The 17,826-nt window shown below is 41.7% G+C and overlaps 1 protein-coding gene across 3 annotated transcripts in view; it reads left to right on the forward strand.

Moving 5' to 3' along the window:
- NUP93 (nucleoporin 93) overlaps positions 1–17,826 on the forward strand; it is an 82,080-nt gene that overhangs the window by 39,894 nt on the left and 24,360 nt on the right. For all 3 annotated transcript variants that reach the window (XM_062609238.1, XM_062609239.1, XM_062609240.1), the window contains 2 exons: positions 9,894–9,956; positions 12,046–12,174. In XM_062609238.1, coding sequence (XP_062465222.1) covers positions 9,894–9,956; positions 12,046–12,174 — 192 coding nt within the window. The remainder of the gene's footprint in view (positions 1–9,893; positions 9,957–12,045; positions 12,175–17,826) is intronic.

A 17,826-nucleotide genomic window follows, 5' to 3' on the forward strand; every position in this document is an offset into this window, starting at 1 on the left:
GGCACAGGAGCTGAAAGCCTGCTGCTTGAGTCAGCCTGAGAACAGTTTGAGGCTTAGTGCTGCCAGGCTTGCTACTGGCGTGCAGAGGAGGTAAAGAGAGCTGATATTTTCATTACTTTTTTTTTTTTTACATACAGTTTCAGACTAACTTGAAGGTATTTCGCTGTTTTTATGCACTTGAAATTGTGAAAGAAGAGATGTGCACATAGCGATAATGTTTTTTTGCTTCCCAAAAAAGCCTGAGAACAAACCTGTTTCTCATGGACAGCAAGGTTATGTGCTCCCAGACAGGCAGAAAGATAAAGCACTTAAAGGGCAGGGGGGACAGAAGAATTGCACTAAAATGTGCAGAAGGGGGTTAGAGGAGGCTGGGAGTTAGTGACTAGCAGGTTTGTTTAATAATTTGTCCTTGCTGGTGTTCTATCAGAAATGTGCTGCTTCAGGCTGGGAAATACTTCAGATGATAGGGACGGCTGTTTGGCTTTAGGATGTGATCCTGAGAAATTAATTTTCTGCCACCAAGTGAAGTGAGTTATTGTAGCTGCCTATATGTTGATGCTAATGTACAATTAGCCCAGCAACAGACACTGCAAGCTTGTCACTATGCCTTCTTTATGCCTTTTTCTTTTCAAACTACTCCCCTTGTTAGCTAGTGTTTTCTGTGCTATCCAGAGAGAAGCCTGTCCTTTAATAACAAAGCTGGACACTCCACATTCCTCGGCTTTATCAATTATTTTGTGTGATGCTGAGAGATTTCCAGTGGCTGATTTCTTAGCTTGCACCATCTCAGGAGTCTCCTCGCCATCTTTCAGTGCAGTGAATCGAGGTGTGGTCCACAATGGCAGTGGTGTGCTTTATCCCTGCCCCTGCCATGCAAGGACGTGACACGGGCAGGAATTCCACATAGAGATTGTATTTGTGGCTGCATTACTTGAGCATGGTTTCCTCTTAGAGGAGAAAGGACACGCACATAGATACCTCTGAGAAAACATGGAGGAACCACAGTGCTAAAATGGCAGCAGAAGAAATGAGAAAATGGCGTCATCAGTGAAATTAGTTTCGATGGCTGGATTTGAGGTTTGTCCTGCCTGATGCGAGGATGTGTTCAGCAAGAGGTGTGTTGCATTACAAGCTTAGTTACGACAAGGAATGCTTTAAAATAATTTAAATATGTAGGTTTTGCTCAGTATTCCCTTAAAAAGTGTAACACCAGAGAGGCGGATGTAAGACCTTATTGCAGTGGATGACCAGAAGTTGTCTTCGTTTGCATGCTATAAATATTTTTAATACAGGACTGCATTATCAATCGCAAACGTATTGCCATCACCTCATGAATTATTTAAAATAAACTCCAAGGAAGAGACAAAGCCTTGAGTTTTGCTTTGACTGTGAATCTTTTGATGTGTGTATGATTTCTGTAGGGTTGTGTTTCTTAAATGGGATGTTAACACAAGGGTACTTATAGTGCAGGGGAGAGAGACTGTAGCCGCTTGCCATAGCCCTGAGCAAGGGCATCCCTCTGCATTTAAAAATCCTGAGGAAAAACATAGCCATGTATTTGGAAATTTGACAAAATGAGCTCAGATTTCAGATCGCATGGTTTGTTGGCTCTCTGCTGATGCTGTTGCTGGTGGTGAAGCACCGGTGCTGAGGGAGATGGAGCTTCCTGCTGGTCCTGCTGGCCTGGTCTGCACAGAGAGCTTCCCTCACTCGACAGTTACATTCCAAGTGAGGTGCCTTTGCATTTAATTGCCTTTATGACATTTTGGTTTCTTTATCAAGGCAAACAGAAATGCAGTCTGAGGTGCTTTGGGGTGTGATGTACCAATATTAGGCAGCTGAACAAGCTCCTTATGGTGGCTCTTGAGTAATGCTTCCTATTGTTGTAATTGGCTGGCAGGAGCCTGTCCACCTTCTTTCTCTAGTTCAGATACATTTTATTTTTCATTGACTTTTTTTTTTTTTTTTTGTCATTCTGTTCTTTGCATGATCTCTAAGGAGGTTAGGCTTATTCAAGACTTTCTATTTTGTTATTGCATGTATTTCCTTGGCACTTTGTAGCTTGGTAGGACCTGGGATTCTTGTTGAACAGCTCCCAGCTGCACTGCAGGGAGAAAGAAAATGAGTATGTGCCTGAGGAGGAAGGGAGGATCACTAGAGAAAGTAACACTGTGCCTTACACTATTTTTGTGTTGCATTAACAAATGCTGTCAAAAGTGATCTGTGCAGTGGAGGCTGATAATTGTATGTGGAAGAGAACCTCATTCTGAGCGCCTCTGCTGTAAAATTTTAGATTAAAAAAAGCATTATCTCAGTTTTATGCCATTAAAGTGTTTGTGACTTTGAAAAAAAACTCCAACCCAAACCCAGCTAAAACTGTTTCTAAAAGCATTCCCATGCACTGTGCAACCCCACATGACATGGCAAAGATTTTTAGAGCCAGAGAGTGAGAAGCTAAGCTGTGTAATTGAAGTTATTTTGGTTTTGCTCTGAAAGGGAAAGATACAACAAATAGTATGGATAATTACTAATATTTTAATCATTAGCTACACTGTATAAGTAATACGTAAATTACATATATTGCATGGTTGATATATTTTGCTAGGCTTTAGAACAGAGTGTCCTATTTCGGTCAATCTTTATGTTTGCATTTGTTAAATCTTGCAAATTTCTCTGACCTTTTTTTTGGTGTGGTTTTTTTTTGTTGTTTTTTTTTTTTTGTAATATTTTAAAGTGCATAAGAACACTGCAGTGAATTTCCGCATTATCTTAGCAGTGAAGCCACTTGTAAGTACAGTTTTAAGTGAAATACTGGGATCTTTTAGTGAGTAGAAGCCTGAACTCGATAAGCATCCTGTGTTAAATGAGAATAAACTAAAATGAGCAGATCATGTTTCCTGCTAGCAGCTATGATCTCTATACTCAGTAAAGCAATGCCATGTAGGAAACAGTTCAGTTTTGGGGCTGCTGGTGCAGTATTCCAGCAGAAAAATTGAGCAGTGGGATTTTTCTAGACATTTCCAGTGTGACAAAGCCATGCTCCCTGTGTATTTCATGGTAGATGTTGCTTATATTCGCTGCAAACCCCTTGCACTCTCCTTGATGGCTGTATGCTGCAAATGCATTTTGGAGGACTGCAGTTGAGTGTAGCATATGATGACGCCTCTCGGTGCTGAAAGATACTTTGATGTTATCTGATGGGTTGTTATTACGTGATGGTTTGATACTAGCCTTCCACACTTAATAGGTGGTCTCCTGTCTGAAACAGGAGCTGAGAGGTATGTGTCTTTCTTCCCTCAAAGCCTGTATGTCTAAGGAACACATTTCCAATCTTCACGTGCCAGATCCAAACAGTTCCAAGAAGAGTCAAAGAGCATATACCATCTGCCCCTGCTTCATTTAGGACCTGATCTGTGATTGCCTGGGGAGTGCTTCTTTCGGCTATTTGAGTTTTTCCTGTCACGGCTTGAAGGAGTAATGTTTATCCAACACAGCAAAATCCAGTGTTCTTGGATATGGTCTGAGAATTACTGTGAAAACTGCATGAATTTCACAGGTCAGTGAGTCTAAACCAGTAAAATAATACAAAAAAAACCACTAGATTTTTGTATTGCCGGCACTATCCTGCGGCAGAGAGCATTTAGTCAATATTTGCCTATGGCTTGTTCTGCGACACAGATTAAAGACTGACTCAAATCGAGCCTTACCTCAGTGGCATGCTGATGGGGCAGGGAAGCCCTGCTCCTGCCCCAGGACCTGTCTCCAGCAAAGGTTGTTTTGTGCACGTAACCCATGGAAGGTGGCTGGTGGGCAAATAGTGGTGCCCCTTCTACAGGGCATGCATGGGGGGTTGTGTGGATTGCATGGAGTTGTGCTCTAGCACAGTGAACATTCACCCTCGCTGCTCCCAGGGTGAGGTCTGTGCTGCTGCTTCTCCATCACAGAAGGAGACCACATGCAGAAGGTATTTGGTAGTTGTGACTGCCCCACCCCTGGCAGTGTTCAAGGCCAGGTTGGACAGGGCTTGAAGCAACCTGGTCTAGTGGAAGGTGTCCCTGCCTGTGGCAGGGGCTTGGAACTGGGTCAGCTTTAAGGTCCCTTCCAACCCAAAACCATTCTATGACTGGCTACAAGCATGGAGTACAGTCACAGTACATGGAGGGAGGGTGGTTTAAGACCCCTGTAAAGGCAGGTAGTGGAGCAGTAGATCTTCCCCTAAACCTAGTGTTTGGCTGTATTAGTACAGTTTTGTGTTATAGCTATTAGTTTGCATGGTTTTCTCTCTATAAAGCTTCAACATGGCTGTTGCTTTCAAAGCCTCTGATGCAAGAACCAGCACTTGAGTCTTAGCAAACTGTAAACCCTTCTATGTCTTTTTCCTGTTTTTTTCTCCTGTTTAGTCAACAGTGAATTAATTTTTTAGGAAAACATTGTATGATTTCCCATTCTAAGCACAATGGTAAGAAACTTCAGTATTGTAGCTTGACAAGCTCACCTGTCTTAGGCTAGGAAAATCTTGTCTTGCTGAATTCTTGAACACTGAGACAAGCATTATCAGACCTTCCTTTTCAGTGGACCTCTGCATCTGTGTACGATGTTCTTGTCTCACATGCAGCTTTGAAGTGATGCTGATTGGCAAATCAACCTTCCTTGGGTTCTCTTGCTGTGTGAGGGTCTCTGCACTTGGGCCCTTAGTCTGCTTTGGCCCCATAGCAATTTTTGCGATCTGAAGTCCTCTAAAGAGAAAGCCAAATTCACAAATATCCTTAACCCATTGAGTTTGGTCGCTGATCTTTGGGCAGCTGTCTTGCTCTTTGAAGGACGCTGTACTGCACAGGACAAGGTATGTAGTGAAGCTGCTTACTTGTAGTGTTTTAGCAAAAGCTGATGCTTTCTGCAAAACAAATCTTAGGAGACCTGTAGAATCTTCTGAGAGATGCTGGTGTGATGCATGCAAAGAGTCTGGATAGAGACAAATACTGCCTGTTCTGTGCTGGCATGTCCCCATCCTCAGGAATGGCCACATCATTGCTTATGGGCCCATCTGATCAAAGCCAGCCCGGCAAGCTTTGATTATTTTGCTAGCATAAGCAATAATTTGGATTAAAATATAGTAAGGTCTGTGATTGTGGCAGTGGGTTCCAGGTTTTGCTTCATATTCTCCTGAGAAAACCTGGCCAGGAGAGGTGTGCCGGGGTGCAGCACCCTGGGAGTGTGCTCAGAGTCGTGCACCTTTGTAGCAGGACTGTATTTAGCAAATCTTAACATTCCTAATAGAAATCATAAAATCAGGTGGTTGATATGGAACATTGTTCCCAAAACGTTGCCAAAGAGTGATTTTTTTTTTTTTTTTTTGTTAACCATATAGTCATCATCCCTGCTGGTCCTTTGCAGCATTCACTGATCTACTGGAAATCCATCACTTGGAAATATTTTATTCAAAGAGCAATTGACTTGAAAAGGCCCCAGGTTTTTCAGTTCATTTTCTTCTTTCCATCCCTGCCAATGAAAAAGTACCATTGCTGCCGACATCCAAAGCCTCAGTATCCTATTTGGCAACATTTGCCTTCTCTTTGACAGCTTGAATACTAAGATCAAGTATTAAAAGTATGGCCTGGCTGATTGGAGTAATTAAAAGACTTCTGTAAGCAAGGAGAGACTTTAGTAACCTCATTTACTGCAGTAAATGGAAGAGACTTTCCATTTCCTGTCAAAAGGAGACCATCAGTGCATGCATGCCCTTTCATACTGGTAATGAATTAGTTACTGGAACATCTTGCTGGAGTTCAGTTTGGAGCAGGCCAGTTCCTGTTGCATCAGCCTGTATCTGGCAGTGGTTACCTGAGATGAGAAATGACAATGGAGCATGGAGCATGGTGTGAACCAGGAAGTGGCACAGAACTGACTGGGGTCCTGCCCCTCCACTGCTGGGGCCACACTTCCACACCATCCTTGAAAGTGGCACAGTGGGACTGCAAGAGAGGGAGAATGTGGGGAGATCTGACTGGAATCTAAGGGGTAAAAGATTCAAGAGGAACTGGAATGTGCTGGAGAAAGATGCTGAGAAGTAGTAGACATCTAAAAATAAACGGGACTAGCTGGAAAATGGGAAGCTGAAGGTGGAAGAGTGGGTGTATATCTATGCTTGCGTCCCTGTTTGGCAAACACCATCTCATCAGGTATCATACAAATTGTGTGTAGGAAACATTTAGCAGTGAGTGTTGCAGAGAACCTGTGATGGAAAAGGTTTGTGCTGCTTCCCCTCCAAACTCAACACAGGAAGAATGTGTGAGAGTCCCACAGTAACAGAGAAAAATGAAATGCCACTCATTAAAGCAGAACAGCATGATGTGACATGAGGGCTGTGTGCTTTTTGCATAAACCTGCCTCAGGGAAATCAGGTAAGTTTTCTTTCACCAGCAAAACCAGGCTATGTTAGGATCCCCACAGTGGCAGAGCTTGTGCATGGAGAGCTGCAAGGTGAAAATTTCACCTCTGTGATTTTAGTGATGCTCATGTTAGCTATTCCTATCTTTGCCATCTGCTGTGTGAAATAGCTCTTTGTCTCCTAACAATATCTCTGTTCTCCTCCTGCTTCTCTTTTTGGGTACAGAATATGAATTAGTGTCTCGCTGCTCCTTGTACAATCAGTAGCACCTCCCCTGAGAGGGCTGCTCCGGCTCTATGAGTCGTGTACTCCCTGTGTGTGCTGAACACCATGCCTCCGTATCCTTGTTGCAGCTTGCCAGCGTTTGTGGCAAAGTCAAACCTTGCCGCTGGGACTGCAGAAAGATTCAGGGCAGATGTAACTCAGCACAATCAGTGCTGCTGTTCAAGGCCCAGACTTTAGAGATACTGAACCCTTAAAGCTGTTATATGGCCTGGGATTTTTGAGGAGAAAAATTCTCTAGCATAAAGCACATGTCTTCCATCTTTCTGCCCACCCTTGTTCTAGGGAGCTTTTTCTTACAGCACCATGGACATTTGTGTGCATTTATATACATCTGTGAAATCTAAATGTCCAGTAACCAAAGCATAGTTCACCACTAGGTGGCAATGCAGTAAACCCAGGGGATAAATGCTGTTACAGCCCCCGCAAACTCCTCTCTTCCTTAACGTGAAATTTTGGCCATCAAAGCCTAGAGTGACAACTGCAGGACCTCTTGGCCTGTTGAAGCACCGCAGCATTGTGAGCAGTAGCAGGAGCCCTAGCATCAGCTATTGAAACTTCCTCATCTGAGGTTTGACAATTAGCCTGTAATTAACTGAAGCAACAGTTGTCAGTCATAATGTTTAGCACAAGGCATAGGGTAACCTTTTTAAAATGTACCTCTTCTCTGTGAGGCATTAGAGATATTATTTGGAATGTGTAAGGATCTTAATTTGCTAAATGAGTAGGTTTTGAGGTTGAGAAAGACAGTTATCATCCCCTAATTGACGTTCAGTGCAATGTACTCCCTTAAACGGACCTGGTGAGCACCCTGGGAGCAGAGAGGTTTCATTAAGAAAGATACTCAGCCTGGATTTACGGACTTGAAGGGAAGTTCAAGCACGTTTTTAAATTACTCTGCTGATTGCGATCATTGCTGTGTACCTTTCTAGGCAGGTACATGCTCAGCACAGGGCACAAGTCCCTCCAAGGAGAGAGGGGAGGACTGCAGACAGTAAGGTAGGACCTGTATCTGCCGGGGGGCTCAGGAGCCCAGTGCTCACAGTGTGCTTAGCACCTTTATAGAAAGCTGTAGGTCTTAGTCTTGGAGACAGTGGGCTTTTCTTGCCTGTAAAATTAACAGCATTGTTATGATATGGCAAACACAGTGTTCTCTGCAACATCACATCCCTACTGTCAGAAGTGGGGCTGTGTCTTCTGCTCAGATGTTGGTTTGTGCTTTAAAGGTCTAGAATTGTTATAATTACAGACATTTTTTCTCCAGTTTAGGTTGGAAGCAGGGAAATAACAAACTTGTTGCCCTCCAAAGTCCTTCCAGCCATGCAGACATGGACAGACCTTACAAAGCCACATCTCCATCCAGGATGGAGCCAAGATCAGGTGACTGCAGCAGCCCTTTCCTTCATGACAGCTGCTGTAATAGTTGGTCCCCAGGCATGCGCAAGGACCTGGATTTCACTTGCTTTTTTCAGACTGTAACTGCACTTTCTTTGTGGGCACATATAAAAATAAAGCAGGACGTGGCGGACGATGAGATGAAGAATAGGCTGTGTAGAAGTGGCTGCTCTCTCCTGTATATAATTCAAGGGCTGTTTCTGTCTCAGAGGACAGCAGTTGGTTCTCTGTCTGGCATACAGAAAGGGGTCATGTCCCTGTTTCCAGCCCAGGGTGGAGTCACAGACTCTTCAGTACCCCAAATGCTTGTTCTACACATGTCAGAAGGAAAGGGTGCAGCACCCTTTATTTTGCGTGCATGCTGGTGCTGTGGAGCAGAAAGGCAGACAGCACACCTATATGGTGGTTTCCTGCTGGATTTCTTCCATCTGGGGAGATTTCAAACTTTCCTCATCTCGCGGAGCTAAGTAGCAATCTGTGGTACCTGTGATTGCGCCAAGTACCACTGCAGGACTGTTTTGAACACCTACAGTCAATGTTTTCCCCAAGGTCCAAATGCCTATGACATCAGGTGTCTATCCTGCCACAGGATCCATGCTCCTCTGGAGAACCTGAGCTTACCTAGCTTGCATGGATCAAGACCTGTATCATCAGATTGCTGGGGCAGGAAGCATTTGTTTGCAGGAAGATGTGGGGAATGAAGGGCATGAATGTCTCCTAATTCCCAGTAAGTTCTGTTGGATGCTGCTGCAGTTGTGGATCCTCATAAAAGCATGAAGCATGGTACACTGAATTCCCACTGCCTGGGTTTCTTGGAGGCTCTGAAGTTTGAAGCTGTGGAGTTGAGCACACAGACTTTTAAGATATTAGCACTTAATGGAGTCAATAATGTTCTGGTTGATGACTTCAGAGGAGACGAAGGCTTTTTTTCTTTTTTTATGATCTGAATAATGATTAAGTTGAAGTCTGAGAGTACAAATCAACTTGGTGGTTGGTGGTATAATCGGTGATATAACGGTGAAATGCAAAAGGAAGGTATTTTAGTTAAGGTGTAATAAACATTTCCTGTCTGTTGTCTGTGTGTGTGCATTTGTTTAAAATTCAAAGTATGGCATGCGTCCTAGTATGGGTCATGAAAGTAACCTTTGGAATAAGGAACTAACAGCTTGTCTGAATCCATCTGTTCAGGTACACCACACCTGTTTGAGATTTACTAATACACTGAAAATTTAAACTATAATTCTTCTGTAATATTTTTTACCCGCTCCAGCTGTATCCGTGGAGAGAGGCTGTGCAGTAAACATTTCCTGTATGCTTTCCAACTGTTTAGTTATTTCCATCCTTCCCCAACAGACTATTTTTAAGGCTCTTTTTCACAGTTCCTATCAGGCCTCCCAAGAGCTCCACTTCTGCCTGAAGCTGACACAAGTGAAAACCCATTTTATTTTTTTGTTAACATACTCAACTCCAACAATCTTATCTTGGCTTATCGCTCCTACCAGCTTTCATCCTTGCCTCCCTCAAATGGGTAGCAAGAGGAAGCAATTGCTGGGACACAGAGATAAAAGAGAATAGAAACAGGACATTTCACTAGGATTTAATGCATATTAAACCAGAGGATTAATGCATTTTCATTTTCACATTGCTCTGTATGGGCATCTTACTGTACCCCTGGTGAAGTAAAGTGACCTTTAAACTTCTCAGGAGTGGACTGGAGAGAGCTCTGAGCAGTGCTCAGGATTGGCAGAGCTGAGTGCTACAGAATGTACCTGATGCTAGTTCAAGGCTGATTTTGTTTGACTGAAGCGCTCTTTCTCCTTTTCTGCAGGGATTCCTGAAGAATGAAAAAGATAATGCATTGCTGTCAGCCATTGAGGAGTCAAGGAAGAGGGTAAGTTGTAGGCAAGAGTGCATTTTCCTTTGGAAAAAAAAAAAAAGGGGTGTAAAGGAATTAATATATTAGATATTTAACAAACTAGTGGAATTTAAGAAGTTCTAAGACTACAAAAAAAAAAGAAAAAAAAGAAAATACTTGTCAGTTGTATTTCCACTGCAGTGTTTAGTACAGACAGGAGTCTGAACAGAGAAGCTGTTGTTCGTAAGGCACAGCACACTCACTCCAACCCTCTCCTCATGGTTGCTGCCTTTTCTAGAGATGAGAATGCTTAGAACATGGGCTTTATTTCCTGTTTTGCTCTGAGAAGTGCCCTGTGCCACTGACTTCCCATACAGCAGTGACACTCGGCGTGTTTATTGTAGCTGTTTCTCCAGGTTACAGGAGTTGTTGAAGTACATACTGTGTTCAGGCCTTTGCAGCAGAAGTGCTGCATGGTTTAATTCTTGTGTCTAAGGGAGAGCCAGAATACCATACTGTGTCACATTGTCCAGAGGAAGACTCTTATACAAGAATGAAAAAATGCTTTTTGAAGCAGTACAAAGGAAAAAGCTACAATAAGAAAGTAACAGAGTTGTCACTTAGGCTCAGGGTTTACAGAGTCCAGCTTTCTTCTCGTGAAAGGGACCAGTACTTAGTCTGTAAGTAAAAAAGACAGCCTTTCCTTGTTAATCTCATCTGCCTTTACCTCTGAGCAAGTAGTTGTTTCAAAGATTTTTTGAGCTATAAGTTGTTTTCTGATGTTCAATCTGTCTGATCCTGTTTCTGAATCCATTTATGCTTTTGGTATCTGTCATGTTCTGGGACATGATAACAAACAGAAATTATGCAGTATGGAAATACACTTCCTGTTGTTTGTCTTAAAGCTGTTGCTTGGAAATGTCATTGAATGCTTCCTAGCACTTATGTTACAATTGTTTCCCTCCATGTACACTTTGGGCCATGAGGTCTGGAGCAGTGCCTGTGTTTCTTTCAAATCATAAGAAATAGTACTTAGGCATTATTAAATTATTTTAATTACATGTAATTATACTGTAATTATTGAAGCATACTTAAAACCCTGTTGAAATGATTATAGTGAAGGTAAGGATAAGACCTGTATTCTACCATGAAAGTATAAAGTGAATTTATATAAAAAGAAGCACAAATCTCATGCCTTAGTTGGATGCAGGCACTATAATTCAATGTTACTGCTTCTTATCAATTATTCAGGGGAACGTTTCGCCCCTTAATTGACAATATCCTAACAGTGGGGTGTAATGAGATAAAAACTTATTCAGCCAGCCAAGACGTTTAGTTATGTACACAGCAGCACAAAGCTGTGAAAGACAGAGGAGGTCAGAAAGGTAAAAAAGTGAAAGATCCAATATAACTTACTCTCTATTTAGAATTAGTGGAAATACTCTTATTTCCTGTCCCGGATTACTTAATAACAATAAAAGTAGTGAAGCATTGTCTCTATCCTAATGCTAGTGCAGGAATATGGAATATTGAGGGAAAAGCTGTTTCCTTCCATGAGTTCCCCAATTTGATCTGAAGACAGTATAGTACATCAGCCATTTTAAAAGTGAAAGGATGTTTTTTCTTGGGATATGATATTCCTGCATGCTTTCCTGAGTTACATTCCTGATGAAAGAGACTTTCTGATTCTTTGGCGCTGGTTAATTCTTTAATACTTTTATTTTATCCTGTTTCATATTTAAAAGAAGAACATACTGGTAAAAACCTGAAAATGAAATATGGGCAATAAATACACATCTCTTAACTGCATTCTTAACAGAGGTGTGTTAACTTCCCAAGTTTTGTGTGTACTGCAGTACCATGGAAGAGACACAGACTACCTCTTTTACCAGCTGGAAAAATGTGAGAGTTGTCTTAATTACACACATACACCCCTACTTTCTGAATCTCCTACCTGAAAAGGAATCCTCTTAAAATAATATGTAACACATCATTAGCTTGAGGGCTGACCTGTCAATTTATCTAATTGCTATTTTATGTTTCAGTTTTGAGATGGTCTGTTAATAGCAGAGCTGGGCTGTTTGGTGTTTCTGTATGTTCCTTAGCTGTTCTTGTTCACCAACAGACTTTTGCTATGGCTGAGGAGTATCACAGAGAATCAATGCTGGTTGAATGGGAACAGGTGAAACAAAGGATTCTTCATACTCTGCTTGCATCAGGGGAAGATGCTCTTGATTTCACCCAGGAAAATGAGGTAACTCCATCTTTCTGAACACTGTCGTGCGCAGCATGTACACAGCTGGCACTCCAGCACTGCTGAAACCACCTCTGGATAATTCTGTAGCTACAAGTACATGAAAATGAGAAATATCAGATCTCTGTTTAATTCCAGAATGACTGTGACTAGCAGAATGCGTTGTCTGATTGTTTTTATTGACTGATGAGTGCTGGCAGTGGATCTCTTACTATGGAAGCTGTGTTTTAGGCAACATCTGTGCAAGCTGGAAACTTAGTCACAGAACACATACTAGGTCATTATACCTAGGGGGCAGAAAACATGCTGGGGTGAATTTCACCTTCAGGAAACCTCTGCAGTGCTAATGAGGCCAGACACTTTCTCAGGTGCAACAAAGAGTATCTCTTTACCTTATCAATCTGTGCTAGTCAGGATTTATGGCTTTCCTTAGGAGGCTGCTGAAGTCTCAGGGTTTTGTTAAAAACAAATGAATATTCAAAAAAAAGAAAAAAAAGGGAATGCTTTCCTTTTTACCTTGTTTTCTCATGCAGAGAAGATTACAGATTTTAGCAGCACAAAATTTTAGTGTTCAGCAATTCAAGGTTAATCCAGCAGTGACCAAGTATTTTGGGCAAGACTGGGCCTGTGTTTAACATGAAAAGGTATTTAGTAGCAATCTGAAGCTTTCTTTATCATCTGTTGCAACTTGAAACTTTACAGTTTATTCTCTTAAAGAAAATGCTCCAGTTATATGAGTAAAGCACAGTTACGTACAGAGTTGTGGGAATTCTACCCCTCTGAGCTAGAGGCATTGGACATCAGCTGAGACTCCTGGAGCATTAATGTAAATTGGAGCCCCCTGCACAATCCTCTGTGAAAGCTAACCTTGAGAGGTGATAGAGGGTAGGAGAATGCAAGTCGCTGTGCTTTCAGGTCAGGAAACAGGCCCATTTTTTTATAACCATGTTCCCCACACTTGTTAATTGGAATGACTTACAGAGCTGCTAAGTACATGAAAGTTAAAAAAGCCCTTTGTGTTAATGGGGTATGACCTGTATAGGGATTTGGAAATAATTAAAGTTGTTAATGAAATGTCCCTTTCTGGTTACTGTTCTTTTAAATATAGGTTAATCCCAGTTAGCATACATCTTTTTATAGAAGCTTCCTCAGAAAGTACGTACTTTACTGATACTTTTCTGTGACTTCTCAGAAGGTTCTCCATCTTCCCAGTATTAGAAATACTAAATAATGCAGGCTGAATTAAGTTAAAACTAGGAACAGCTATCCCATTATTTTAAGATGTGAGTCTGAAGACTTTATAGCTGATAGCTTCTGACATCTTTGGTGTGTGTGTGTGAGTTACTGGTGTGGGGTTTTCCTTTCAAAATGTGGATATTAACTGCTCGGAGAAGCAATTTGATAACCTTTAAAAGGTAAATCCCCTTTTCTGATGTTTCAGTGTTGAATGAACACTATCCCAGTCCTTGGCACTCAAAATGCCAAGCACGAAATTGGAGGGAGAGAGGAGCTGGAAAAAAAACCTGTAATGTTTTTCATGAATGAGTTTAAAGACTCAATATACACTATCAGTCAGTAATACTTCACTCTCCATTTCAAAGCACTCTACTATCAGTATGTGATTTCAAGAGCATTTAAAATCCTTGATATCTTCTAATCTTAGCCTCAAGAAGTCAAAGGTCTCAAGGCCTGAGATGTTTGAAGTGCGTCTACTGTGTTAAAAACCTGTTATCTAACCTCCCCACAGCAGGTTGTTCTTCTAAAGGCCTGTTCCAGTCAAGTAAGTTTTTTGTGTGTGTGACACAAACAGACACAGGCTGTAGAATATAGTAGAGATTTAATTGATATCCTCTGGAGATGGAGAATCAACTGAAAAGGCACAGATCCAAATGCAGCAGGGGGCCAGTCTGCCTGTGAGCCAGTTCTCAAGCTTTGGGCAAGCTAATTTGGGCAGAGTGAAATACCAACACATTATTCATGGAAATAAGACCAATTAACAGGCAAAGCTCATGATTCAAAGAACCTTGCGCAGGACTTGCCATTAGGGTTTTCTGCTCCTCCTTGTCCTCCAGTCCAGCCTTCTCCCTGTGGGGGAAAACCAAAGCTTATAAAAAGATGCTTCTTAGGGGAAATGGGAGGAAAGCCTGAGTTTTGTTTTCAGGGTATCAAGAATCTGTGCTCTCAGGGGATGTGTTCTGAGTCTTGTTCAACTAGGTGCCGAGGTGTTTCTTTTGTCCTTTTATTCCAGGTTTTTCTTTCTTCCACTCCTGCTGTCAAGCACTGCGCTCCTGCAGTGATGGGGAGACACTGTTGCTCTTAGCTCCTGTTCTGTCCCTTTGTATCTTGTCTTAAATCCCAAGGACTGCAGGATGCTTTCCGCTCCCCCACTGCACCGTGGTGTGTTTTGATGGGGTTTCTCAAGCTCAGTTTATTCACCGCACCTACTGGCCAAGCCATTTGGAGTGCTGACAAAATGTCTGCCCAGACTTCTGCTGAAGAATGTGCATATGCATATGAGGATGATGAATAATGCATCTTTATAGCACGGGGTTTGGTGTGCAAGTGATGCTGAACACTTGGCTGAGTGCAAATGAAGGAGTACTCCTTTGACAAGCAGTATCGTTAGGCTAAATGAATTTAAAAGATGAAAACGTGACAGCAGTGCAATATAGCTACAGCTTTCATAAATGGATAATATTCAGAATAAATATTACAGTTCTGAAGAGTCTTTTCGAAAGACTTGAATTCAGGGCAGAGAGAACCAAATTTGATTGAAAAAAACAGCCCAAGCTGTTTGAGCAGTATTGGAGTAGAGATGCAGAAAGATCCATGTGTGCGTGCACACTTGCAGTTCTGCAGTCCTTTGTGCATTACCCACTCTTCTGTTTTTCTTTTGCTGCTCCAGTTAAGAACCTGACCTGAAACACAGTTCTTCTTGTATGCACCTAGCTGCTCTTCTCAACACATCTTTCATAATCTTTTCCTTGCTTGAAAGCGTGGTAAATTCTGACTTGCCACCCAGGGATATCCTCTCCCTTTCCCAAATCCCTCTCTCAACTTGCAGGGAAAGCCTCTTCAAACGCTGGTTACCAGCTGCAGGATGATTGCCTGTGTAGTATTCCATTTCTGCAGTTCAGGATAAAGAGTGGAAATGCCTTCCCCAACCTGACTCACTGCTTTAGTTTTCCTTTGGAAATTTCCTTTTAGCACAGCCGTGAGATAGTTCAGTGAACTAGTGCTTTTTTAAAGTTGAATAATTCAAAGATGATGCCAGAATACAAGTATGAGATGGAAAAAAAAAATAGGGCATAATCTTGCTTCCGTGGCTCCTGCCATAGGAAAGTCAAGACAAATTCTGGTGTTCCTGAGTTATTTTCTTTGCTGAAGTGCCAAATTGGTAGTGGGCATTTAGAGAATTGAATTTCATTGTGGCAGTTCTCAGCTGTGGCAGCTTGTTAATAAGTGATCCTCAAAGCATAATGGATAGGGTAAAAATGGAGAAAGGAAAACCCAAATCCCACAGCAGTTACTTCTTAATTTCAGGTGTGCACTTTTGGATTCAGATCCTTACCTGTAGGTTTTAACCTGTCAGTCGTACACCACACTCCAGAGCAGCGGCCACGTTGGTGCTCTTTGCTGCGACAAAGCAGGAGACAAGGGAACCAGATTCACAAAACAGAGCCCCAGTCCTTATGTTTCTGGTGTTTGAGCACTAGTTGAAAAGTGACACTAAGTCACAATGTACCCTTCTTAACTTGCTGCAGAAGATGAAACCTCATCAGTAATTAATGACAGTGTCCATAATTTAACGTTACTTTAAATAACTGCAATTTATCTGGCATAGCACAGGGCAAGACTGCAAAGCACTATTTATGCCATTGTGTCTGTTTCCCAGGAAACCTGCTTTAACAGCTTCTTTGTTCTTTAGAACAAAGAGTTTGTTCGGGTTTTAGGTGGGTTTAAAGGAATTTGTCAGATGATTTGGCACTGAAGGAAATACGCAAATGCTTCTGAATATCAGTATCAATTAAGAGTGACTGTGAAGGATATTTTTAATGTAAGTTCAGTTGCAGAAGATGAAATGGGATTTCTTTTGGGTTTATTTGTAAGGCATTTTATACTGCCTCAGGTCTAAATGCATCTGCCTGATTTTTGTAATCAGGTTGGATATAATTTAAATGGCACTATTACTGAGAAATTAATGCAGTGATAAACTTAATTTCAGCAATTTTAAAGGATCATCCAGGGTCATCTTTGGTATCTTCATTCGTTTATATTTCACTGTGCTGGGGACAAACACACTCACTGGGTGGTTCTACGCAGTAGAAGATAACCTGGGTTAAACTGTTATCAAATGAAGTTAGTAAGCACTTGGGAATGACTGAGAGATTGTTCAGTGCATGGACTGACAGGAACATATCTAGAGGTTCATATGTTTGTATTATTTCATTTCAAAGTTGGGATGCAGTTCCCAGAAAAGATTATTTTAAGGACCCTGTCAATATTTCGTCCTCATTTGAAACAAGAAATGGAATGGTGATACCATCTGGAGAAAAGCTCCCACTTCTCGGCTCTTTTCCTGGAATCCATACAAACCAAGCCGTGGCAGGAACATTGGTTCTGCCGTGCTGTGACCTGACAGGTGTCAGCAAAGCTGAACTTCAGAGCTGATTAAACTGAAAGTGAAAACAAAGATTTTTTCGTTTCATTTGGGCTTTCTATTGTTTGTCCAGGCACCAAGCTGGTAGCGTTTAACTGGGCTCTTCCAGGAAATCTTAGAGCATGTCCTCAAGCAATACTCAGAAGTGATCCTGTCTACCCAGTAAAAGTACTGACATTCTGGGTAGCTGATGTAAGGAAAAGCAGAGCTATGTGCCACTGTTGCTGAGGTACAGTGTAACAGCTAATGAGGGTGTGCAGCCAGCTGTAACAGACTTGGATGGTAGAAAGCTTAATTTGAAAACTCTGCAGATGTACCTGCTTTTTCTTGGAAAAAGTTACCGATTCAGTTTAGAGGAATATCAATGGGTTTGAGTTACACAGTAACAAACCTGAAAACATGCTTGCTTTTCCAAAAGTTTTTCTGTATCCTCTGCCCCGACTATGTCAGTTGGCTTCATAATAAATATTATGCTTTTATGTTGAGCTTGTCTTTTATCTTCAGACTATCAGAGCTGTAGCAGTGCTTATGAAGCAGCTGATACTGAAGGGCTCCTTACCTCAAAGGGGTCTGTCTTTTCAAACCCAAGACTTGCAAAGCTGATGCTGAAATAAAGAATTCAATTTTTAGGGAACAGGAAACATCAGAGTATTGCTTACTTAATTGGGAGTATTCTTTCCTCCACAGTGTTGAACATCCATGTTCAGTTGTGGCTGTACTGAAAACATACCTGTGATTTGTGGTAAACACTTGCAAGAATACCTTTATTAGACTAATATGGCATGTTATGAGTTTTATAAAAGAGTACAAATGTTCCATGCCATGACTCCATCATCTGTCCCTCCCGCATCTACACTGAAAATATGTCAAACTTAGCATTGTCTCTGTGGGTAGAGCAATGATTTTTTTTTTTTTTTTTTTTCCTTCAAGTCAGCATATTGCCAGCATCCTCTGTCCTGCAGCAGACCAGCACTGGAGGACTTCTCAGCACA

This window comes from Pezoporus occidentalis, unplaced genomic scaffold (assembly GCF_034315485.1).
Source record: "Pezoporus occidentalis ecotype Australia unplaced genomic scaffold, CSIRO_AGI_Poc_V1 ctg135, whole genome shotgun sequence".
Lineage (NCBI taxonomy): Eukaryota > Metazoa > Chordata > Aves > Psittaciformes > Psittacidae > Pezoporus > Pezoporus occidentalis.